The following is a 25,662-nucleotide window of genomic DNA, read 5'->3' as shown; positions in this document are numbered from 1 at the left end:
TAACATGCTGGACCTTTGATGATCAGAGGTATTCCATGTGTATGTGCAATGATGCACCATCTCAAAGATATTCAGCCAACTGCAGGCAAGACTTTGATGAACAGCTCAATGTTGAGAGGTGAAAAGGCTTCATGAATTGTGCAAATCAACAGATGGCCCACCGTTAACCAACTGACAGTCCAGTGCAAAACTGGAGCTGAAAAGCTCATAAAAGAATGCACAACTCAATGCACCTTGATATGAATGGGGTACAGCAGCTGGCTAGAACAACTAGAAAACCAGAAAAACTAGAAAAAAACAGAAAAACAAAAAACTAGAAAACATGGTTGCAGTGGACTAAGCAATGAAAGCATTGGGCACCACAGGATAAATCCTAGTTCCTGCTGTCACACTGACAGGAGAACCAAGGTATAGAGAAAATCACGTGTGGGGGTGTGTTTTCATGATACACACTGACCCTCCTCATAACAGTGGAGTAATGCTTGAATGACACAGGACATATTAACATCAATGCCAATCAGGTGCGTTCCTTCATGGCTGCAATGAATACATCTGCAATTTCTTTTCTTTTTTCATCAGGATAATGCCCACTGCCACAAGGCTAAGATTGTCCAGAAATGGTTGCAAAAACATGACAACGAATTCAGCTTATTGCAGTGGCTTACCCACTCACCACGTCAGGCCGATGGAGCATCTGTGGAATGAGATGGAATGAGATCCACTGCCAGTCAACTCAACACAACTGTGCCACTAGACTCAGCATGGGCCAACATCCCTGTGGAAACACTTTCCACACAGTTGAGTCCATGCTCTAAAGAACTGAGGCTGTTCTGAGGGCAAAAAGGGGAGCAATGCAATATGAAGAAGGTATCCCTCATGTTTTACACACTCAGTGCACATTCAAATTCGACTTACATAGGACCAAGGTCAGAAAAACATTAATTGTGCATTTACACCTGTGTTGAATCCAACTAAATGGTAAGACAGACTCCTGTCTCAAACACACTGACAGTCCACTTGACAAAAAGAAGCTAATTGTGAAAACAATTTAGCCTAATCTGTATGGATGCCATTGTGCACAAGAGAAAGTTCAAATGATTGATGGAAATACAGTGTATTATAGTAGAATATCTTAAATAAACAAGTCCTCTGCCTCTGTACTGCTAAAACTTCATAGGTGCAAAAAATCCCACTCAGAATGGGTTACATAATAACAAAGAATTTCATAAATAAAAACAGATTTGACAATAGTCTACATTTTATGGGCACAACAATAAAATAAATATGTGTGTTGAAGCATGCTTGAACTTCAACTAATTATTACCTCATCTCATTACAGCTTTCCTATTTATAGATGCTAATATAGATAAATGGGAGAATGCACTGGGAGCAATGCCTTCAACTGATCATTGTACCTAGGAGAGATTCTTGTATAGTCTCTACAGCGGGCATGACTATTGCCATGTTTGTGGTCAGTAAACACTAGGTAACCTGGAAAGGTAACCCGGAAATGGAAGAATTTATACTCTTTGCTGGGCATCCTCACAATGCATCAGTGTTACCACATCAGGTGTGTATTCATGTGTGAGTGAATGTCAGTGTTTGTGAGCATGTCTATATATGAATACCAGAGGAAAGCAAAAGTAACTGAAAAAGGGCAAGGTCATGGACACTTACAGAGAAGGTATGACTGTCATCACTTGAACTGTACCATCTTTTTCCACACTATTTCAAAGCAGCACAAACCAGAGATATAATTCAAGGCTCAATATTTCCAAAGTATCAAGCTTCTGTGTGGGCTTTCACATTCTGAACAAAAAAATATTGAGGCAGAAAAATATCATGGATGTTCCAGTTCCTCCGGTCCTAATCAATGAACAAGTGACAGAAAAACTCCAAAGGACAAAAAACAGGCTCCAAGACAGACCAAAATATGACCTAAGAAATGGACTGCCATTATTCATAGATTCATCTTATCCACAGATCACAGCCCTGATCCCTCTGTAGTGAAAATACTGTGACTGTGAGTACCTGACACAGCCTTAACAACAGGACAGTGATAGCTGTGGTGTAACTGTCAGCTAGTTCATAGAACAACCAAAGCACACCACAATGACTTAAATGACTAAAAGGTTGATTGGTTGGCAGGCAAATCTAACAGAACACCTCTCTCAGCCTTCTAAGTTTGGTAACTCAAAGCTCCACCACCAGTGGTCTTAGTGATTCATTAAAAACGAAGAAGTATAAATGAATGGAACGGTGAGCTCAATAAAACCTGGACACTGACACAGACCAAAGCTGAATATTCCAGGCCATGCATCACAATGAGAAACACAAGAGGCTTCAAAGTACACCATAAACAAAATTAATAAAAAACGTGCAAAGAACCACGCTTGTATTACCTTTTCACTACAAGTAATCTTTGACTCTCATATTGACAATGACAGTAGTTTCAGGGTAAACAGAGATTCAGAATCTTTGGAGGTTCAGTTAGGCCTTCTGAGGCAGTAAAGGCAATAAGAAATAGGCTGTACTAAAGTACCATGGCTATACAGATGTCTACCCTTTGAGGTAGCAGAAAAAGCATCAGTTCCTCATCAAAAAGCAATGTGTTGCAAATATGAGAAGTTGAAAGGGCCTTTATGAATTATTGTAAGAGAGCATTAACACCTTTATGTGAAGATATACAATTATTTTCATCATTACAAATATAACTCATCATTCATAATTAGAACTACAATATTTCTGCAAAGCCAGGTAATTTTTGTGTTATTCAGGCTCATCTTTAAAAGCAAAAACAACCAAGTGATAAAATCCAAAATGATTTCCAAAAGCAATATTTAATGGGTGGAAATGCTGGCAGAAAACTGCTTGGACCATTGGGGGGAGGACAACCTGCCAGAAGCCATGGCCATCACAATGTGTGATACAGAGTGTGACTATATATATATATATATATATATAGATATATATGTGTGTGTGTGTGTGTGTGTGTTAGGGGTGTAACGATACACCAAAGTCACGGTTTGGTACATACCTTGGTTTTGAAGTCACGGCTTAGTACGGTTTCGGTACAGTGAAAAAAGTTAGGCAAAACATGAAATTTTCTTTCATTTAATATGAATTTATTTGTAAACTTATAAACTTGCACTAACTTGTAAACAATGGCAAACTGGCCACAATTTCCAGTTTGCTCTACACTCAGTTTTTTTCCTTGTACCCAGTAATACTGATGCTATCACAAATGAGTAATCATATTCGATATTCACATTTGGATGATGCTGTCTCAAATGAGATCATGTTCGACGTACTGCCAGCAACATACCCAATTTCAGTTTAACAATGCTGGCACGCTGCCTTCGCCTCATCCACTCATCTTTGCCTGCTGCTACTGTAGTTCACTGGAAAACTGAAATGTTCCCAAACAGAGGACCTGAAGGATACAGGAGGGTCCTCAAGCTATGGCTTTTCGGTCGCCATACTTATGAGGTTGAGTCATTAAACATGTGCTAATTCAGTTGCTAAGTTACTGCTCCTTTATTGGAGAGGAAACTGAGTTTTTAATTTTAGTTCCGCGTACAGGAATGTAGAAGAGAGGGCACACTGTATCTTGTTAAGTATCACTTTATTCGCTGACATTTCAGTCAACTGACCATCAAAGCATGAAAAAGTTATGTACGTAACGTGCGTGGTTATAGCTAAACTATATTCACTTGGATCACAACACACACCGAACTGAACATCCTGTGCCAAATATGTGTACCGTTACACCCCAACACAAAATATACAGCTTGATGTAAGTTTTAATTGAATAATAATTTCATGATTAAAATGCTTTATAGTGTTGAAGTGTGAAATGAATAGTATAGTGTGAAATGAAAAATGAGTTTTTTTACATTAGTAACGTAATGAGAGCTTGGTTAGCAGTGAGTTGGGGTTGGGGGGGTTGAGGGGACGGGAGATTGCGGTTCCATATGCTGGGACTGCGACACGAGACTGTGGACGTTTGTATCACGGTTCCGGTCTCGGTTTCAGAACCATTATACATAAATATATGTATATATGTATATATGTGTGTGTGTGTGTGTGTGTGTGTATATATATATATATATATATATATATATATATATATATATATATATATATATATATATATGCCTGAACATACATAACATTCATACATACTAGAGCTGGGGAAAATAATCATTTTTATGATGCATCGCAATGTGAAAGTGAAAGATTCTGCATCAGTGCAGAAAGATAGAATAATCAATTTTTAAAAATTGTAATTAAATAATATACATGCCAGCGTACTGTTTTTATTGTAAATAAAGTAGGCTAAGTAACTAAAAAGTACCCCCCTTCCCAGATACTATGTTTATCACTTGGGCCTGGTGTGCCCAGAAACATGGCGGAGGGAGAGCAACATATCCTGCAGCCAGAGATTAAAAATGCACCCCCAGTATCTTAAAAGCAGATGTTCGGGCACATTTCGGTTTTTATGACAATATAGGCAAAAATGAGCTTGACAAAACATATGCTCTTACATATGTATTAATTAAAAAAAACATTGAGGACAAGATGCATCGTGATGCATCGAGAATCATTTCATAATCGAATCAGTACCCTCTGGATCGTAATCGTAATCAAATCCAATCGTGAGACCAGTGAAGATCCACACCTCTAATACATACATAAATAAACCACACACACAAACAAACTGTCTAAATTTCTAAATAAATCAGTGTAACAGCTAATAGCCTAGTAAATGAATAGATGGCTAACTTTTTCCAGCTGAACAATTCTTGGACCATTGGAGTTGTCACAAAATCTGCAGAAAACACAATTGCTCAAACACATTCAGAAAGAGTCCCCTCCACACACACACACACACAAACACACACACACACACACACCCACCCACACCCCATCCCCCAAATAATAAACCTGCTTCTTAACACACAAATTTCACACTAAACAGACACACACACACACACACACCCCTCCCTTTTCACAGTGGCCAACATTCACCATCTCTAACAAAGCCCTCCATAGTGATGACACCACCATCAAATGGGAATGCTTTTATCCCCTCAGGTAGACAGTCAGGGTATGAAGAGAGGGCTCCCCACAAGTCTGAATTGATTGGGTGGTCTGTAATCAGTTGGCGGACGGGGTGTGAGGCGACGGGCTAAGAGGGGAGCAGTAATCTGTTGGGTGTGTTTGCTGGCAGGGAACTGGTTGATGGGGTGAATGCTATACTGAGACAGCTGGTTAACCCCAGTGTCTCTCTAGAAGAGCAAGCAAAGTGGTGCAGTTACAATAGCTCGAAACAACCAAAATGTTACAGCAACAGTTTGAGGGTGATTTCACAAAGGGACAGACATGATTTGTCATGCTCTTGGTAACCTGCCTAGCAACAGACCTGTTTAGGTGCTATGTACATTCCAAATTTCATTGAGAGCAGCAACAACAAAGGTGCCAAAATTCAAGTTTACGGTTTTGGCTCTTTGGACTTTGCAGCTTAGAGGCAATAACAGTTCAAGCATGTATATTAATAAAGGAAAATAATGTTTCTGTACAACAATGTCTCTTCCCTCCCAGGAAAAAATCATCACTTTGATGCACTGAAGCAGAGATCTGAGTATCTAGGTTCATTGTATTACTTCAGTATCAAAAATAGCACAAAGCCATGAACATGTTCAAAGATGGTGAGAACACTCAAAGCTAAGCACTCCTTTCAGGTATTCACAGAGAAGATCAGCATGACATCAACATCATGAAAAGAACTGATGAAACAGACAAAAGCATTTTGTCTCATGACAATGTAAAGTACTTTGATAAGCATATTTTTCAAAATATAAATGCTACACAAATAAGATACTTGGAAACTATTCTTCCAGGTATCCTTCATGAATACATGTCTTTCATTCTGTTTCTTTTTTTTTTTTTTTTTAGTGGTGAGAAAGTCTCAAACGCCCACTGTGAGCATTTTCTTTCACTGTCACGACAACTGATTAATTATGAGTGTAGAAAGAATTAGCTACAGGAAACAGCTGAAAAAAAATGATAAAGCAGGGCTGTGACATCTGAAGGATTTGTTTATAACAGTGTCATTATGGTTAATTGTTTCTTCACAAAAATAACATTACCATGTTGAATGGCTTTTCATCGCATTTAAATGTCTATTTAAAATTAAAACAATGACAGAACACAGACTGGGTTAATTGCTTTTGTTAGAATTGACATGATTAAGACATAAAGGTCTCTGCTTCCAAAAGACAGACATGTATTGTTCGCTTTATTTGTTTGTTTCCTTCAATTTCTCATAGAATCTTTCCTGCCGACTACCTCTGAATAGCTTTTGGACAATTCATTCTTTATTCAGTTGATGCAATGTGGTGTAATATATGGATCTTATACATGTAGGTGCACAATGTGTACCACAGAAAAGCTCTGTATGTCTCAATCAGTCCTTTCCAATGAGCACAGCATGAGCTTTACTAGATTCCACATAGACGGCAGTTTATTTATTGTTATAAGACAGAAGTGTGATTCCGTGTTCACTAGTCATCATGTGAACCACCCTCCAAATTTTCTATTCAGGAAGTTTAGTTTAAATCATTAATGAGGTACAGTTAACATGTGATCCCTTTTGATACGAGTAAATATCTATAAAAATCCTCCGTGATCAAAAGGCACTATGCAGAGAGAGAGAAAGCAGGTCTCTCTTGTATGCTGGCGTCTTCAGTAGTATGAAGACACACAGGAAGGGTCTAATCTGTTTGCTTTCGGTTCTCATTCATCATTGCCTTCAATCACTGGCCCACTGTCAGCACGCACTCTGACGCCCCACTGATGAGGCAGAAAATGGCGCTACTATCTTGCATGCCTACATTAGAGGGGCCATTTGAACAGTATGGACTAGGAGGCGTTGCAGATTGGGGTCCTTACGCATGCTGCCTATTTCTATCTCTCCCCCTCTTTTGGCTTTCAGATGGGGAGGCTTCAATTCCTCCATTAAGTCATTTCTTTCCAGTTTGCTAAGAGGCTTTTAGCCTGTGCTTTTCCTTTGACACTCTCAAGGAAAAAAAAAAACACTACCTGGCAGTCTCACTGAAAGAGTGTGTTTGAGGTGTAAATTAATGAGATGGACAGTGAATACCATCAATATTACACTGAGTGAAAAGAAGAGAGATGTGGCATCTGTGGTAATTTCAACTACGGTCTTCATTAAAGAAAGAGAAAATGAAAATTAACAAATCAGGTCCTGATTATTACATCACACATAGTTTTCACGCTGACCTACAACAAAAAGTTGTGTATATCACAAAAATCTAAAAATATGCAGCGGCGAAATGAAAAGAAGTCAGCTTTTCTGATCTGAATAATTCATGGTCAAAACTCTAACAGAGCAGGAATGTTGAATACCGCAGATATGAGAAAAGAAATGGGCGCTAAAGGATGCAAATAGCAACTTCTACTGAAGCCTCAAATTAAGTTATTTTTCAAATGTTTTTTATTTATTTATCTTGGATAATGCTCATAAATGTTGATCCAATAAAACCTGATTGTATAGTTTGCGAGTCTTTTTGTTTTGACAAAGTATACACTGAACGATCGGTTTTGTGAATACTGAAACTAGTCTAGAAAATCCTTAATTTTGTAATAGATGCTTGTGTTGCAAAACACTGGTTCTGTGCTGGTTCCTGCTTTTTCTCAATTCCGCATAAGACCTTCTTCTGACAAATTCCTATTGTGTAAGTGCCTATATAACTATAAAATTTGGGCCTTCAGAGGATCACTTACTAGATAAGAATGTTAAACATGGTGCACCAGAAGAAAACTCGAATACTAACAGTTTCATTCTTAATATTGATACGAAATACAAAGTTCTCAAGTTTTCACAAATTGTACACAGCCTAGATAGTAAAAAAAAAAAAAAATCAAGTTTGTTAAAATTCATTTATTAACTGGAGCAAAATCTGAACAGAAACAGAAAGATAAGTATTTTAAATGAATATTATCATTCATGACATGAAAACCTGTTTAAAATGACTATCTTATGTATTCACTACATGAATATGACATGGTGTGGACCAGCTGAGTGCCTGAGAGAGAACTACACAAAAGCACATGACTCCACTACAGTATTTGATCACCACAGCCCAGCCCAAAGGGAATATCTTTCCACCATAATCCACTTTCCACTTTCAACTATACTAAAATAGTAAAACGTACACTGACTGATTATTTGAACCGTACGTTTGCCGTCAACAACGTATGTCAGTGTAAACAGATTACACAGATGGAGCAATGGAAGCAAATGGGTAAAAGCAGCTGTCAATAATTTCTTAAAAACAATGTGACAAAACAATGACTTCATGTAAAATATGTGAAAGGGCTGACTGTTCTAAAGTTTATCTGAAAAGGAAGTGCACAGACCCCATACATGATGAGGATGAACTCCCTCTGCGAATGTACGCCAGGACTATTTTCATACTACTGTGAGGAATGCACACCTGAAAGGAAACTATTTTCTGTACACTACTATTAATAAGCTTCTAGATTGTTGGGGTTTTGGCATTATTTTGCCCATTGGATTTATTTATTTATTTCTGATTATTGTGCACTTTTTAAAACGTTTGAATAACATCTAGGCTACATACTATACTGCCTGTATAATATCGACTTAGTCATAATCATGAATATCACTACACATGTACATTTTCCTCACTAAACATTTAACCTGCAATCCCGTGTAGAAAAGTCCATAACTTCAGGGTAAAAGCGTTGAGAACTGCCTCCCAAGACCTAAGCACTACACTATTTTTTTATCGCACGTAAATCAAAATAAGCCAATTTTTAATTTGATTTAGAGGAGTTAAGTGAATTCATGAACTCCTCTTGAATCGTATGCACCATCATATGACGGAAAAAAAAATTCTCATGCCATAAAGGTAAACGCCGTTCTCTCAAGTGACTATGCAACTATGCCATGAGCGTGAACCGAAAAGGCTCACGTGATAATATCACATGAGAAGGATCATCCCATCTGTCTATTTCTGCATTTGTAAAGCTGCTTCAATAACGTAAGCAGCCATTTTCAAGAAAACATTAGCCCTGTTCAACGAAAATATGAACAGACTCCCAAATAAATGAATGAATCATAGACTAAACAGGCTGCCTCAATCACCTGTAAGGCTAGTAGCCTAGTGATGAACAGCCTTGCTCTGTGCCGCAGTAATGCAATCTCTGGATTCTATGCTAGCCAGCTAGCTCTCTATTACCTGTTATTCCTATCCTAGCTATGTTGCCCCCTGCCTTTTCAAAATTAAATACATATGTATAGACTGGTTAATAGACAAAATAGAACAATTCAGAAATAAAGTACAAAATAATGAAGCATGTGAGGAGGACAACAATTTTTACATGTTAGACTGGTACTTATGCTAGCATATTTTTCGCCATGCTAATTAGCTGACTGGTTGCATTAACCCGTGTTTCTGGTTGCATTACCTTACTACATCTAGGCAGGTAGTTACTCCGAAGTTAATGCAAGACAGGTATAACAAAGTTACAGGAAACCTTACTCCAGGTAACATTAGATCGTGTAAAATGATTTAGCATTTAGTTATTAGTCGGCGCTTGCCATTATACAAGCTCCCAACGCCTAAACTGTTAGCTATGCTTAATGTCTTTGTACTAATAATAACAGTTATTCTTAAGTGGCTTTTCAGTGCAGTACAGCTGTCATTAAGGTGAACTCGTTCGCAGACTGCCCTGTCCAATCAGACCGCTCAAACGGTGGTGTTCGAGTCAAAAAGAGCTATCATGATAAAATACATACTCAGCCTGGGTTGTGAGATGTAATTTCTGGTCACAGCCTGGGTGTGCTGTCTTGCTGCAGCTTCGGGGCCGTTGAGGTCCACTGGCCGGTTCTGTACCAATGTTGCCATTGCTGAATTCTATAAAATGGCTATCAAGGATAAAGAGGTAACGCTATGCTAAGCGAATTAACAACCGAAGTCATATGACTTTGTAAAGAGGAAGTGTGTACGGACATAAGATCAGACGTTTACATCAATGACGTAGGACTGTTCGTGCGCGTTCTCGTGTGATGGACATGTGTACCTCTCCACAGTTTTATCGCTGCATGGAAAGGTGTCCTAAAGTTCTTTATTGGTCGATGTTAGGGGGACGTTATTCTGTGCTGGACTTTGGATAATGAAATACTGACCCTGTTTATGATGAAAATGTATTATGAACCATGTTATTTTTGTCCTCAGTAATACATATTCTGCAAAACGTTATATTGTAGAACTGTGCTATTAAAGTCTTTAACTGGCATGTGTAGATGCTTAATAATACGTTATGTTCATATGAAACACATTAATACACATGATACAGCTTACCACACACACTGTTGCTAGAACCTGTGGTGACCAAACTCTGTGTATTATGTTTACTGATCATCAGAATATGATCTGAGAGGCAGTACTCAGATGAATGGATTTTTTCTTTAAATTTTAGATACTTCATTGGTACTCAAGGGAAATTAGGAATCTGTATTTAACCCATGAGTAGTGGACTCACACACACACACACACCCCCGGAGCACTTCATCCATGGTTGTTTGGGGGTGCTGTTCATTCACTCGCTCACATCTTTTCCTGTTGGTCCAGGGGACCGAACCAACAGCCTTTTTGTCCCAAGCCCATTTCTCTAACCCTTAGGCCACAGCTGCCCCTGTCTGGTGTGGTGTGTGGGTTTGTTGTAAAACTCTTAGTAATTTCCAGTCATTGTACAAATCTACACAGTTTCTAGCTCACTCGCGCTCGTGCTCGCTCTCGCTCTCGCTCTCACTCTCTATCTCTCTCTCTCTCTCACACACAAACACACACACAAATCAATCTTGCACATATAAACAGGAGACATGATTTTTAAAATGCTACGTGGTATTTGAGTACAGTTGGCAAAAGAAGACTTTGCTTTTGAGCATTTTTTCTTTCTTTTTTTGAGTTGCATTAGTTTCGATTACAGGGATATTCTGAGAGGAAGAATTCCACAGTTAGAACACTCTCCCACATTGTAGTGCTCACACATTAAGGGCTCACTGTTTTAAAGCTACTTGAAAGTGCTTCAAATAGAGCTACAAAAGATCTCGATGAGTTGACTTTTCCCATTACCAGCGTGGCAGCATAGCTGAACCCAGTGCTTATCGCACATTATAAGAGTCAGCCTCAGAGATGTGAAATTTAAGCAATAAGTGTTTAAGCACATTTTATGCGTTTGTGCTTTTTATTGTATTCTAAAGTAAATCACCCATGTTAGGGAAATTGGACCATGGCATTTTCTCTGTAAAAGTAAAAAAATTTCCACTCTGGTTTGATTTGGTTTATCATAATACAGCAGAATTCACATTAAAGGCCTTTCATTTTAACTAGAGACTGAAATCCTTTCACTAGATTTTCTTCTGGAAATTATGATCTTACCAGATTAAATATTCTTATAATAGATATTACTGTGTCTTACGAAAAGCCTTTGAACTCCATGACCAAAAACAATGTGATCAGTATTCCGGTTTGTCAATATGTTTAAGGCCATAGTCTTGATACCTTGCTTTATCAATTGAAAAGCTACACCACCAGCATCATAATGCTGCATTGAGGATCTAACAATGTGTTACCACTTCAGCCAAGCGGTAGATAATCTCATATGGTTTAACACAATATTTTCTCCTCCAAAACTCAACTGCTGTCTCAATCTCCTACTATGGCCTCTTTTGATATAATAGAATAATACAATAGGGCTCAAGTCAAAAATACATTGAAATTTCAAAATCTATGGTACTTACTCACTTTGGTAGACACATATTTAGAATATATATAGAGTCACACACAACAGACACACACACATACACACACAAATACACACAAATATACACACACACACACATAATAAAGAACTTTGGCTGGAAATGTGATGGTAGAGAAAAGCACTAGAGATTGGAGTGGGTAAGCTTTGCAGTAGTGTTGGTGACAGTTCGTCCCACTCTCTGTCTCTCTTGAGAGTCTATCCAAATGTTTCAGACAGCATATGAAAAATAGCAAATTAATACCACTGAAGGGTATCCTCCCACGAGAGTCCTGCCCTTGCTTTAAATACATGAGCATTTGTTTTTTTTTTTCCTACACACTTTCATACTGAACAAAAATCTGAACTGTATTTTCTATTGTAATTGTTTAAGTCATACATCCTGTTCAGGATTTTGGCTCATTGTCAAAGTTTCTGATGATATAATCATGTATGAAGCTTCTAATAGCCCATATGAAGCATTTGATGTTTCTCGAAAGGACAAAACTCTCAGCCTTGAGTATCTCTCTCCACTGATACATCAGTAGGCTGCTATTTATTTTGTTATCACAAGCATTAACCATACCATATTTAGAGAATAGACACTCAGTATTATTTCTCAGTAAGTAATCTATAGAAACTTCATAAGAAGCTTTGTTGCATGTTCAGCAGGTCTCCAATAATGTACTGAATGCAGCAATACATACATCAGCTAATCTTCTTTCACCTCACCAAGGTCATTGTCAGTCAGGGTATGACAGTTTTAGTTATTTCAGAATTTCATGCTGTGTTAGCACAGGTCACTAAGAGACCAATTGTTTCTCATGTTTGCTATTGGCAAGTGAGCGGTTCCAAGTTCAGGGGTGTAGTAACAGGGCAACTGTTTTGAAGTGTGCTGCAAATAACCAAGCGTAAGCATAGTGTTTGTCACAGTAATATGCACAGCACTGGCACGAGGTGATACATGTTATTGTCTCTCTCAGCCTAATCCTTTGATTGCATAATTGGATCAATTATTTGATGAGGTAATCCAGGACTGTCTGTTGTCAGTTGAGGGCAGGCCTGGAAAGGCTGTGGGATTTGGAGCTCCCCAGGAACCAGAGGGTTACGAGCCCCATGTAACACAAGAGTGCTGGCCCTTTGATAAACCCTGTTTACACACTGATCACCATATGTATGGGCAAATTAAAAGGAAGTGAAATGCACAATAAGAACAAAGAGAAACACTGGACACAGGCTTTCACACTTCCCTTGTATTGAGCTTTAAGGGTGAGTCATGTGACACTGGAAATGTGTTGGTGGTCTCAGATGGTGACATATCCCCCTCCAAAAAAAACCCTCCACCCCTCCTCCTCATCAACACCACCCACATCATAACCCCCAATCACAAAAACCCAGCCAACCTTCCTCTAATTGGAGGAGGGGGGGGGGTGTTTTTTTTCCTGGGAGATTCCCAAGACACAGTGGGGAAGGTAAGAATCTGTCCAGCGTTACAGAAACAAAAGATCTTCAGTTACCATCCATTACTAGTGTGGACCATTGATTTTCTCTATCTGATACATCGCATTGCATCATGTTATAGCAGTGTGTCACCTTAGGCCTGTCATTGCCTTGAAACATCTCTAATATCCACATTTTAGGAGACAATCCTTTATACATAAGAGCATTTTGCATCAATTTAGCAAGGTCAAGAACTGAAGAGATTTTTTCCAAATGCTGTTCTGAAGGATTGCATGTTCTTCTCCATCTTTCTCTTTTTCTTCCTCTTCTTGGTCATCATCATCATCATCATCATCATCATCATGCTTTGAAGTTATTATTACAGTTTAAAATATGATCTCAATTTTCTTTCAACTGACATTTGTTGGAGACTATTCTTTGGCTGTGTGTGTTTTTCTATGTTTTGAAACTCATTGCTTTTCATTGCCTTTCATTGGTTTTCTCAAAGCCCATAGAAATCAGGGCTATTGTAAGACCCTTAAGTGTTCTTGAGGATGGGCAGTGGAGTCTCAGCTCGCCACAGTCCTCTAAACCTAGCAAGGATTTTTAGCATCCATTTTGATAGTTTAATAGTCTTCAGGTAGACTCTAAGCTCTAAATCTTTTAGCTGCACATCTTGTCATTGGACCCTTAAAGAAAGCTAGAAAGGCTCAAACAGGCAAGCCAAACTACTGAATAACATTTCTTTTCCTTTTCAATTTGTCCATGTCCAACAAGCAAATGAAAATTTGTTAAATTATACATATTTTTATCCACATTATTCTCATAATGTCTTAATTATCCTGCTGTCTGTATCTTCATTCATGTATTCATTGTTATGTTATATTTAATAATTTCTGTCAGTTTTGTGCTTCATGGACTATAGCTTTCAGTACCTTTTGTCAGACAGTACACAGATACATGCTTAATTTTACAATTCTGAACTGTCCATGTTTGATTCACCAGAGTAGCTAAGTATCTGTCAATACATGCTTAAAATATCATTTTAAAATAAACCTTTATTACAAGGCCTATAACAATCAATCATTACTAAGTTACCAAATATGTATAGAAAGATCATTCTTAATCATAATCATAATTATAAGTGTTCTTAAAAAACTGATTCATAATACTTGAACAGAAATGTTATAATTGCATGGGAAGCATACAAAAATAAAATGTTCTCCAGTTGTGTCCTTTGCTGAAATTTTGTTTTGTTATGAAAATTCCTCTATGTGCTGTGCTTTTATACTCCATAAAAGTAGATATGGATCAGGATGTACATGCTGACTTTGATCTGATTGCAAAGGAGGCTTCTTCAGTGTGAACAGGTCCTCAGATCTTTATGCTGACAATTATGTCTTTGAATATAAGTGTAATACCTGACGTGTATAACCTAACAAGCAAATCTGCTGTTACCTAAACCAGTTCCTGGTAAAGGGTGTCATAAGACTGTAAAGTGGCTTATGAGATTGCTACATATCCACACAGACTATTGGCCCATAAATGAGCAAAAGCCAGGGTATGTGTGGAAAACATGGCATTCCAAATGGGAACCACAAATAAAGTTATATATATATAAAAAAAGGAAAAACGTAAGATAATTGAGTGGGAATAAGATGAAAAAGAAATTTCATGAAGAAGTAATGTGGATTTCCAATGAAGACTTGTTTTAGACTATTTTTTTTACCATAAACAGAATGATTGCTGATTTAAAAAAAAAACACAAGAGGAGCTCAATTCTGCTTTGTTTGTAGTCATATATAATATATATCCACACTCTCACCACATTTCACAAAGTTTAAGATATTTCACAAAAACAGCACCAGAGAGCTTTTGATTGGCCCATCACTCTCTCCTTATACATTCATTCTTTCATTATTTGCAGATATACTAATGATCTATTTATCACAGACGTGAATAATTTACAATAAAATAACAATTTTTTAGTTACAATTCTCAGTTTCATTTCTGTTATACTACAATAGCTTCATCCCTACTCTCCATTGGCACGCTTCTCTTTTCCTCCTCTGGCTCCCTCCTGTCCCGAAACATGAATGGCCATCAGCTGCTCCCTGGCTCATACGGGGGGGGGGGCAGTGAATTCTCCAGGAAAAACATGGCAAAACTTGGTCTCACTTGTGTTCTAGGAGTCCTTTGATAAGCGTGAAAAAATGTTGTCCAACTATGTGAGCAGCTTACTGACTTTCCAAAGTTTTGCCACAGCCATGCAGTCCTTCCTTTCTCTTTGTTTTCAGAAGTGTTCTCAACTCTTCTCAAAAAACGTACCAAATATGGAAATCAGGACTACCATTTCAGTACCAGCACAGACAGAGAAGAGGAATACTGCATATTTAAAGACATACGAAAGTCACAACTTTAGACTGCTTTTCAAAATCATATTGGGAGAACCCTCACAAAACCATTTAAAAACAGTATACACAGGACAATTGAACAATTTTACGCTGTGACAGTAGTTTTCTTTTCATTTGTATTGACCAAAAAATAAAAACAATTAAAAACGAGTACAAAATTCTCCTCTTACAGCTTAATATTGCAAATGCATGACCTGCTCATGTAAATAGTGTATGATGAATATATTTTTACTTTCTGACTGTGTATCTGAACATTTGAACGGCTGAGACAAATGCCCTAGAATCTTATATCTTTGTTTACAGGTGTAGTTGACAATGGTCTACCCCACATTCAATGTAATGTGGAACCTCATTAGACCAACTTTGCTGCTCAGTATTTCCCTTACTACATATAGCTCATTTGCAATCTTATGTGTGCAAGAGAACAGTGCTGTCTAATACAGACTTCTCAACACTATTCTAATTATGTCAGATCCTGTGTGTGTGTGTGTGTGTGTGTGTGTGTGTGTGTGTGTGTGTATGTGAGGGAGAGACATATGTTTCTTCAGCAGCTTCTCAAATGTGTATGATTGTTCAGAAGAAGGTTTATTTTCCAAGCTTTCCACTGAATGATGTTATCGTGTCTAAAAATGTTCAGCACTAGTTAATGTACAGAAAGATGGCGCCAAGAAAAATCTACAATGGGGAACTGAAAACATTTTACCTCTCTCCCAAGATCTTGGTACATTCCTTCTTTGAGCATCTGCATCAAAACTGAAAACAGGGTGGTGAAATTTAGATTTTAGTGCAAACGGCTTTGAAAATCACCCTGTAATTTTTTAAAGGACTTTCTGTTCTTTTTAACAGTTCAAAGAGGTATGAAATGATCACATAGAATGGAAACCACACCACGAAGTGGACAATAGAGGGAAAGAGAGAGTTAAGGAATACATCAATTACAAAAAAAGAAAGAAAAAAATTCAAAATGGGTAAAGTGATCATTCCAGGACTTTTTTGTCCAGGGTATCCTTGCCATTGGTCCGCGAATAAGGTTCAAAAGCGGATGAGCTCAGGTACCGCGCTGACAGTTCCTGCAGGTTTCCAGCCAAAGATCCGGCCATGGTAAGGGGGTTGGAGGAGATACGTGTGGCCACTGAGCCCAGCAGAGAGGGCATAGGGAAGCTAAATAGCCCATGAGTTGGTGGTGACCCTTGAAGGCCTGTGACTGTACCTGAGCTGGTCACCACCGGCAACGGAGGACTGCCCCCGGCTGTCCCTGAGCTAGCCGCACTACTGCTGCTGCTGGAGCCCCCTCCGTTGGCGCTGATCCCTAGGGAGGGCCCCCGAAGTGCTGACCCGAGGGATGTACTCCCACAGTGGGGCAGGAGGCCTGGCAGACCTGGGGGAGTCAGAAGCCGGCCTTGTTCCAGCAGTCTCAGCACACTGCAGGTGGCTGCAGTTTCAGACACCACTGATCGCAGCTCTGAGTCCTTGCCCTGGTCCTTCTTCTGTTTAGTGCGACGGTTTTGAAACCAGACCTTTACCTGATGAGGACACAGAAAAACTGCTATAAAAAAATTATTTAGTCATGTCGTGGAATAAAGGCATTTTGTCACTGGTCTGAGAATTTATTTGTCTATTTATCAAAATAACTGGACAGTACAATAACATACTTAATGTTAAAATAATGTTGCAATAATTTTGCATAGTGATGGCTGTTATGGAAATGTACTTAATGTACTTGAATTTACTCGAAAGAGAAGATGATTGTACCCATTAAGTGAACTGACTAAAGCACAAAATTATGTGTTCACAAGCAGAAATAAAGCTGCAGTATACATGTCTGCATCAAATGAGTACAACATATATGTCAGAATAAAAAGACATGGTTGTAAACAAGATAAGTAAACAATCTAAAATATTAAAATTAGGAATATTTACACCTGGGCCACTAATCTAACAAAATGTCTAAGATCTGATTGTATATCAGATTGAATGGTCTGAAACTGTACTGATGTGATGAGATGGCTTTCCATGTTTTTTTAATTAACCGACTTCAACCCTCAGCAAAGATTACTGATAAAGTGATTAAATTAAATCATTTGAGAATTAAGGAACAATGATGTAAAGAATGGCATAGTAAACATAAAACTTTAGTCTCAGACGATACCAAAATCACCAATAACAATTACTAAGTTAAAATAGACATTAACATGCCCAATATTATTGGGTTACTCAGAGGCAATTACACTTGCAAACCACAAATAAATAACTACTCCTGTTATTTCTTGCCATCAAAATCAGTTCCTGTCAATCAGCAAATAATTTGAGGAAACGTCTCTAAATCAACAATAAGGCCACACTCAGTGCTCCTCAATATATATTTTTTATTTATGTAAGGCTCCTCAATATTCTACACTTTTGTTATAAAAGTTTGTAGGTTCCAATGTTCTCTGCTTCATATACTCCAATATAATTTCAATGAACTTGGTAAGCGGGTCAGTTGCTACAACCCTCCAGCAAGTACGAAATGATTGTTTTTTACCCTCTCTCTCCCCCTCTATCCATTATAATATAGTCTAAATACATTACACTTTCCATTGATTACAACTGTGTGTCTCAAAAAGATCACATGGAATACTATTCAGCACTGATTGCTTGGATGAATGTTTTCAGCAGTCATTTTGTGTGAATTTACTTTCACGGCCAAACATCACATACAAACATGATTGGTGGAGATCCTCCAGCAAGTGGAAGTGATTACATTGTGTGTGTATTTTCCCTGAACATCTTTGAACAAAATTCCACGATTTGTCATTAAAGTGCACTTCATGCCCACTTCATCAGAGAATGAAGGAGAAATTTGAAGATATAACGTAATCAAGGATTTCGTATGTGTGCTGTAATATGGACTTGGGCATGGGGATGGGCTTGCACTAAAATGAACACCATTGTGAACCCTAAATTCACACTTGAGATTGGCTTGTATCGTACTTACACCAAAGGAGACACCAAAACATATTTTAACCTCATTTTACATAGTTACACTGTATTTGTCACAGGTGAAAGAGATTGTGATGATGTCCAGTTAAGTTATTCAGTTAAAACTAAATTAAAAACCAGTATGTTCTATCTAGAGTCAATGAATTAGTTTTACTAAAGTTAATATTGTACAGTTACAGAGTAATTTATTAGATCAGTAATACCACGAGTGTTTTTACTGTAAAACTACACTAGTGCCATTCTCAGGCCCTAAACAAAACCTCTTCAACGCAAAGCTCAAACAAATAAATAAACAAGTGACAGAATGTTCAGGGGAAAAAAATTAGCCTTGCTGTGGCAGAGGAAGAGGATCAGGATTTTCCTGTGAGGGCTAAATGTTTGGTAGAGTGCTTAGAGTCACAGAGAGAGTGCATATGCAGTTCAGCAGTGTGAACGCGCCGTGACCCTTTCCTGACCCCACGGCTACATGAGGTGGAAACATGCCTTTTTTCTTTTTTTTGAGCATGGCCCATGGACTAGAAAATGATTTCCCTTGCCATGAAAAAATGAGAACATGATGAAAAAAAATTTATATATATATGTGTGTGTGTGTGTGTGTGTATGTACTGTATTATGCTATTTAAGAGAATCGTGCCTAAGCATCTACAAGGGTGAGACCAGGATATATTTTGATGTACATCTATCCAAAAATTACAACAACATTCAATAACATTCATTTGAAAATTATGAATGAAACCATAATTAAACAATATATTCATTAATATATTTAAGAATTAATATAACTACTGCGCTCTGCATGCAAAATATTGAATGAGATAGAAGACATGAATTGCCCAGATATGGCACTTAAAGCGATTTTGTATACATACACAGAAATAGCACTGCATGAATAAAAAATGATACGCATCAACAAATGGAACAGAAAAGGTATCAAATTCTGCCACATATAACAGTTTTATTAAATACAAAGCGGTATGAAAATTAACAAGGACCACGGTAAAATCTGTGAGTTTTTTTTTTTTTTTTTTACCTGAGTTTCCGATAGATTGAGCTGACGGGCCAGTTCTGTTCTTTCTCTCCCTACCACGTACTGACACCTCTGGAACTCCATCTCAAGCCGATAGAGTTGCTCAGCCGTGAAAGATGTTCTGGTCCGCTTGGGCCGATCCAAATCCAGCCCCTTTGGCAGAATAATCTCACGTATAGATCCTTTGGCATCTGAGGTGAAAACAACGTCAACAAACAATATCAGTGTCATCTACAAAGAAATGTCAATTAAGCACTACACATGCTTAAATTTAATGATACATTTCCTGTTTTTTGGATTTGTGAGATACAAAACTTGTGGTTCTTTTCTATTGAAGGGATGCAAGGTTTTTTTCTTGTTTATGGATACATATGTGAATATTGCAGAATTCTTTGATTCATTCCTTAATTAACATGGCTTAACAAAAAGCTTCTTTAGTTAAAATCCACTGATGCTATTTCAAATTTATATGAGTGTTTTATAAATTAATAATTGTGTCTCATCCTTTTAAAATGTATACAGTGATACGCTTTGTGTTAATTCGCACTTTTATTCAGCTTTGTGGAAGTAGCTCTATTAACCAGTGTAAAGGATTATCTAGTGCAGAAAAATAGTATGAATACTGCTTAATTTAATCAAAGAAATGAATGCCATTAATTTTAGCATGAAACTAAACATTACAAATCATTAAATCAGTCAAGTAAAAAAGAAACAGCATTTGAGATTACATTATACTCACATTAAAAAACTGTTTTATAGTGTTTGTCATCATAGAATGCATGTTTTTTATAGCTTGTGAATTTCTGTATTCTATGAATGTATAATTGTGTTGTATAACTGCAATATAAATATTCTGGTTTTGGAATTTATATAAACTGAAATCAGTCACATATAATTACATTAATAATCTTGGTATGTGTTCAGCTTTTTTATACAAAAAGAAATAGGATGTTTTGTGTTGCAGCTGACCTTCTCCTTTGTGTGAAAATCTTAATGTTATTAAGCTTACTTTGTAATATCAAGAACTGATGTAACTAAGTGAACAGAACAGAGATGTCCTCAAATTAAAATTACAATTTAGTTTTAAAAAATGAATTTGTATGAGTAAAGAAACACAAGCTTGTGGTTTGTCAACATATACTGTATGTAATTTAGAAGAGTTAATAAACTCTCTAATTCATAAAAACTACAATCTGGTGTAATGCATAAATTTATCATTGCTTTTTCAGGTTTGGGAATCCTCAGGATATTCACCTTTTAATTATAAACAATGAAGTCACACAGTCTTTGTTCATTTAATCTCCACATTTGACTAGTATGAAGCATGTTAAACCAAACAACCGAACTTTATCTGCTCTCCAGATTCTCACAGTAAGCCAGATGATTTTCAACAATCAGTGATTATGAGACATATACTAAAAGAAAAGCCAATAACCTTTTAAGTTAACCCAGACCCCTATGAGTATTTTGTAGTTATGATGTATGTGTCTTACAATTAAAAAAAAATTGACTCTCTTTTGATATTTCTGTTTTTAAAGATAAAATTTCAAAGGCAAAAAAAATTCAAAATGTAAATACTATGACCGATCAACCAGCCTAAGAGAGTGAGCATTTTCAAGGAAAAGGACAAAATACAACCACTATGAAAAAAAATAAATCATAACCTCAAAAGACCTCACAAGATATTAGTGGTCACTTGCATATACAGTTTAAAACAATACACGTTGAACCATAAAGGAACTAAGTATGAAAATAGGCAAACACTTTTTTTTACCGTTTAAAAGAATATTTCAGCAAATTTCATGTGGAACACACATTTGCTTTTGTTTGCCTGTAACATTTCCAACTCTTCAACTGTACTGCGAGAGTGGATGCAGAGAAGGCATTTGTCATGCTAGGCATAGGAAATGAAACTTTGACAATAAAAAAATGACTCTCTTCAGATATATTAAACCATCACATTAATTTGTGACTTACTACACAATTCACATCTTCCATGTAGCAGTTTTGTGCTTTTCCTCTTATCTGATGCATGTGAAGTGCTCTGTAGATGACAGCGAACGTAAAGAAAAGAATCGCTCTCACCTCGGACGAGTATTCTCCGGCAGTAATCCGGGTCCCCCGAGCTCGTCCGGCTCTTGTCGCAGTTTTCCACAGTTCCGGACGGAGAGAAAGACTCCGGCTTTTCCTTTAGGAAGGTTTTGGAAAGATTGCTTTGAGAGTCCTTCCCGTCTTTCCCTTCCTTTAGCCCGTTCTTCAGCATCATCCCCGATTCTGTCTCTTGGTTGAACCGGACCTCCATACTCACTTATCCTCTCCTTTTTTCTCCTTTGTTGGGTGAAAAATAGAGAAATAGTGGAGAATATTGCACGTCGTGACCGTTGTCTCCGTGAATGCTGGTTTTGACTGTCTTCAAAACAGCACCTTGTGTTCACCAGAGTCAGCTACCTAATGTTGTGCCACTACTTGCCTCATATACAGAGGTGCCCTATTATTGTTGTCCAAACTCACTTGCCCAATGATCATAGACTTCTCACCAAAACTCAACAGCAATTTAATGTCCCCTTGCCTCGTTACATACACATCAAGCTGATAGATGATCTCCAAATAATCAGAGCCCCGGACAGACGTTTGCTCGCCGTTTCAATTGATTACGGTAATTTCACTGCCTTCACATTTGCGTAACCTCATGAATACTCTAAATTGTTTGGGAAATGTATCGTCTCCTAATGGAGGGGTATGCTCACTCCGACCCCCTCTTTCAGGCAACCTCTCAGCCAAAGGATCAAGTCAAATGATTGGTCTTGGCTGTCGAGGAAAAGCCGCCCCAAGAACGCACACACAGACGCACACAATCACAGAGCAACGGCACTCCCAGAAAAGTTCCGAGACGCTTCATCCTCTCAGACTGGGTGTTCGGCCAGCCATTTTCCACTATTTGATCTGCAGATGGGTCCACTGGGTAAGCTAACTTTAATCACCTTTACAGAATCTGTTGTCCAGAGACAGCCCTCCACTGTACAGGATTCCACTCTCTTCCCGCTTGGAAACTATCGCAAGATCTCAAGACAGAGCAAAAGAGAAAGATGGAGAGAGAGAGAGAGGGAGAAAGACGGAGATTGAGTGAGAGGGAGAGAGAGACAGGGAGAGAGGGTGAGAAAGAGACAGAGAGAGAGAGGGAGAGAGAGAGAGAGAGAGAGAGAGAGAGAGAGAGAGAGAGAGAGGCGGAGAGACCTGAGAAATACTGACAAAAAATTAAATCCACTTCAGGTTGGAATTTGCTGTGTCAATGAGCGCTGATTCTTAAATGAAAAAAAAACCTAGCCAACTCTGCAAGACACAAACGGTGTTTAAGTGCTCTGTGTCTTACCAAGTCACTTTGCCTCATGAAAGGAAACTGTCAGAACCACAGGGAGGTCCCAGTCATTAAAATCATGTGGCTTCTTTCACACATATACACCTCAGAGGCAGTCAAAGCCAATAACCTTAAACTCAAAGATCTGTCTAATACAAAAACACTGGGAGACAAAAAGCTGCCTAAAACTCCAGCACTCACACCCGGGAAACAATCCCCCCTCCTCTCGCCTCTCCTCACCTCTCCTTCCACCCCACTAGACACCCACCCACTCTCAGCTATTTTCATTGTCAATGCAACAATATCTCTGAGAACAGCAGTGGCCGGTAATCCAATAAGACCATTGATTAGGCTACAATGATTCAATTCAAGCCAATGGCCGTGTGCAAGGAACATGCTTGGGCCCTTCTCGTCACCTTGCGAGGCCAGAGGCCCTCTTCACACTGCCTCCCCCTCCTTCTGCTCCCCTAAAACCATTCATTCCTTTATGGGAAAGGGAGAGCAAAAGGAGTGAAAGATGGCAATTATCTAATTGGACTATTAACAAACAATTCTGTGAGTGTGGCTGTGCATCAGCGGTGTAGGGGTGGGAGGAAAAGGCTGGATGTTGCGCTAACTTCATTCACTAAGTGTTTGGGGTGGCCTACTGGAGTGGGAAGGAGGGATTGTTTAAAAAAGAGAGAAAAAAGGTATGAGGAGGATAAGAAAAGGGGCTTCTACACCCAAACTATGATTCTCAGGCTGTGTTTGCTGAACTAGAGCTTGGGAAAGAGGTTCTGGGGAGAGACTGAGGACAGCTGTGAGCAGTGTGTCCCTGGATCAACAAAGAAGAGATGGCAATGGTGCTGCCACAGTAGGACTGGTATGTAGGAACAACATTATGGTATATCTAACAGCATTACCTATAGATTAGGTGTATAAGTATATACATTGTATATGTATGTACACAAATATACAGTAAATAGTGCTGGGGCTAGAGATACCTGTATAAATCTACATTAACAATTTTCAGGATTTTTGAACAGGAACTTTTACATTTCTGTGATTGAACTTGGACAAAATCATTCTTTGGGAAATCACTTTTCTGAACCTGTCTACATCTCGTCATGTTTTCCACCCACAGCGTTTGCTTCAATCATAAGTTCCAAGGACCACAAGTGACCTTTTATGCTATCTTACCTTGTAACACTGTCATCATCCACTCAGGTGTTGTATGTAGTCAGAACACACACTGCACTTGTGTATTTGATCACTGAAAATGGCCGATCTCTCATTGGTGTTACTCCTGTCATCATGGGAGGGCGTATAAACAGATTGACTGCAGCCACAGCAAAGACCAGTTAGTTATTGAAAATAAACTGGGGAAACTTAATTAACTGGGGAACTCATTCTCCAAATGACCGATCTGAATGGACACACAAAGGTCATTTACTGATTTAGCTTGACAGACCATGACTATGACAGTGGAGCACATGGAACAGAACACAGACCAAATATAATGTATTACTGCATATGTGACATTTTACATTCAATGTATCATTGCTTTGCATATCATTATTATTACATTTTGCAAAAATTTTATAAAGTTGATGACATTTAAGAAAAATCAAGGAAGAGTGGTGTGGCCTCGTACCTACAACCGAATCACAGCCATACTGATACCCAGTATAACAGCACTCCCTCTCAGGTGACAATGGTTTTCTACAACAATTCTGTAAACAAAGCTATTTGTTAAGAAAAGGTTGTTTCAGATCCATAAAGATGATTTTTGCCATTTATTCAGCTCAGCCAACAAAAATATTTCTGTTAGAATTCCATTAGGTGACAGAAGTATTGCCAAGCAACACGTCTTCAGACTACAGGCTAGCTTACTACTTTTTAGCATATACATTTATCCATTAATTGTGCAGCCAATGAGATATAAGTCATTCATAATTCAGGCCAATTAAGGTTCAATTTAAATTTTCAGATTAAAATTTAAAATCAAATAAGATTAATTTAGGTCAAATGTTATTTTCATAAAAGAATCCATACTTGCACTGTCTCGAGGTATGAAAGAACCTAGAATTTTTTGTGATCAGCGGTTAGGCTATATCAGCAAACTTGTAAAATAATAGCAAATCGCCCCAGTGCTGCTATACTCAATGTCAACACTCATGGAATGCCTCCTGTCCAATCAAATTGCTCAACGGAAAATAACTATTCTATAATAGATCTTAAGAAAGGTTTTCCACTGAAATTAGTATTCTGATAGCATGACTGAATCAATCAACTGACATGACATTACAGGCCTACAACAATATAGCCTTGACACAAACATGTAATAATAACATAATAGGATGTGTGGCCAGAGCCAGAACCACCCACCTACAGCTGAACATGAAGTCATTTGTTTAAAAGGAACGCTGGAATTTCATTAAAAATTTTCTTTTGTCGAATTAATTGAAATGGAATGTCAAGAACACCAATCTGTCCAATTATAGTACAGTGTATGTTTATACTGAAGGCAAATGTGACTTCTTGCAGTTCCACACAAATCGGAAACGTCTACATTATTAGGTTCTTTGTGTTGAAGAAACCTGTCTATC

At 38.0% G+C, this 25,662-nt stretch overlaps 2 protein-coding genes across 2 annotated transcripts in view; both read right to left on the bottom strand.

Annotated features, from left to right (window-relative positions):
- Nucleotides 1-10,006, bottom strand: part of atp6v1ba (ATPase, H+ transporting, lysosomal, V1 subunit B, member a) — a 35,697-nt gene extending 25,691 nt beyond the window's left edge. Inside the window, exon 1 of the mRNA XM_030786843.1 lies at nucleotides 9,851-10,006. Within this exon, the coding sequence (XP_030642703.1) occupies nucleotides 9,851-9,959 (109 nt within the window). The 5' untranslated portion in view covers nucleotides 9,960-10,006. The remainder of the gene's footprint in view (nucleotides 1-9,850) is intronic.
- A 6,681-nt stretch (nucleotides 10,007-16,687) lies between these two features.
- vax1 (ventral anterior homeobox 1) lies at nucleotides 16,688-22,021 on the bottom strand. Its single transcript, XM_030787296.1, has 3 exons — nucleotides 21,805-22,021; nucleotides 19,723-19,910; nucleotides 16,688-17,233 (listed from the first exon to the last, which is right to left on the bottom strand). Exons 1-3 carry the CDS (start codon nucleotides 22,019-22,021, stop codon nucleotides 16,688-16,690), a joined length of 951 nt encoding a protein of 316 aa, XP_030643156.1.
- Between the last annotated feature and the right edge of the window lie 3,641 nt (nucleotides 22,022-25,662).

This window comes from Chanos chanos, chromosome 10, assembly GCF_902362185.1.
Source record: "Chanos chanos chromosome 10, fChaCha1.1, whole genome shotgun sequence".
Classification (NCBI taxonomy): domain Eukaryota; kingdom Metazoa; phylum Chordata; class Actinopteri; order Gonorynchiformes; family Chanidae; genus Chanos; species Chanos chanos.
Note: the sequence above shows the minus strand (reverse complement) of the source record. Positions and strands in the feature narration are given on the sequence as shown.

What these genes read in the sequence shown, in the direction of transcription:
- vax1 (XM_030787296.1), bottom strand. Translation starts at nt 22,021, where the DNA reads ATGGAGGTCCGGTTCAACCAAGAGACAGAATCGGGGATGATGCTGAAG. An exon ending in CCGGAGAATACTCGTCCGAG is followed by an intron (nt 19,911 to 21,804) that starts GTGAGAGCGATT and finishes TTTTCACCTCAG; the next exon opens with ATGCCAAAGGATCTATACGT. An exon ending in TCAATCTATCGGAAACTCAG is followed by an intron (nt 17,234 to 19,722) that starts GTAAAAAAAAAA and finishes TGTCCTCATCAG; the next exon opens with GTAAAGGTCTGGTTTCAAAA.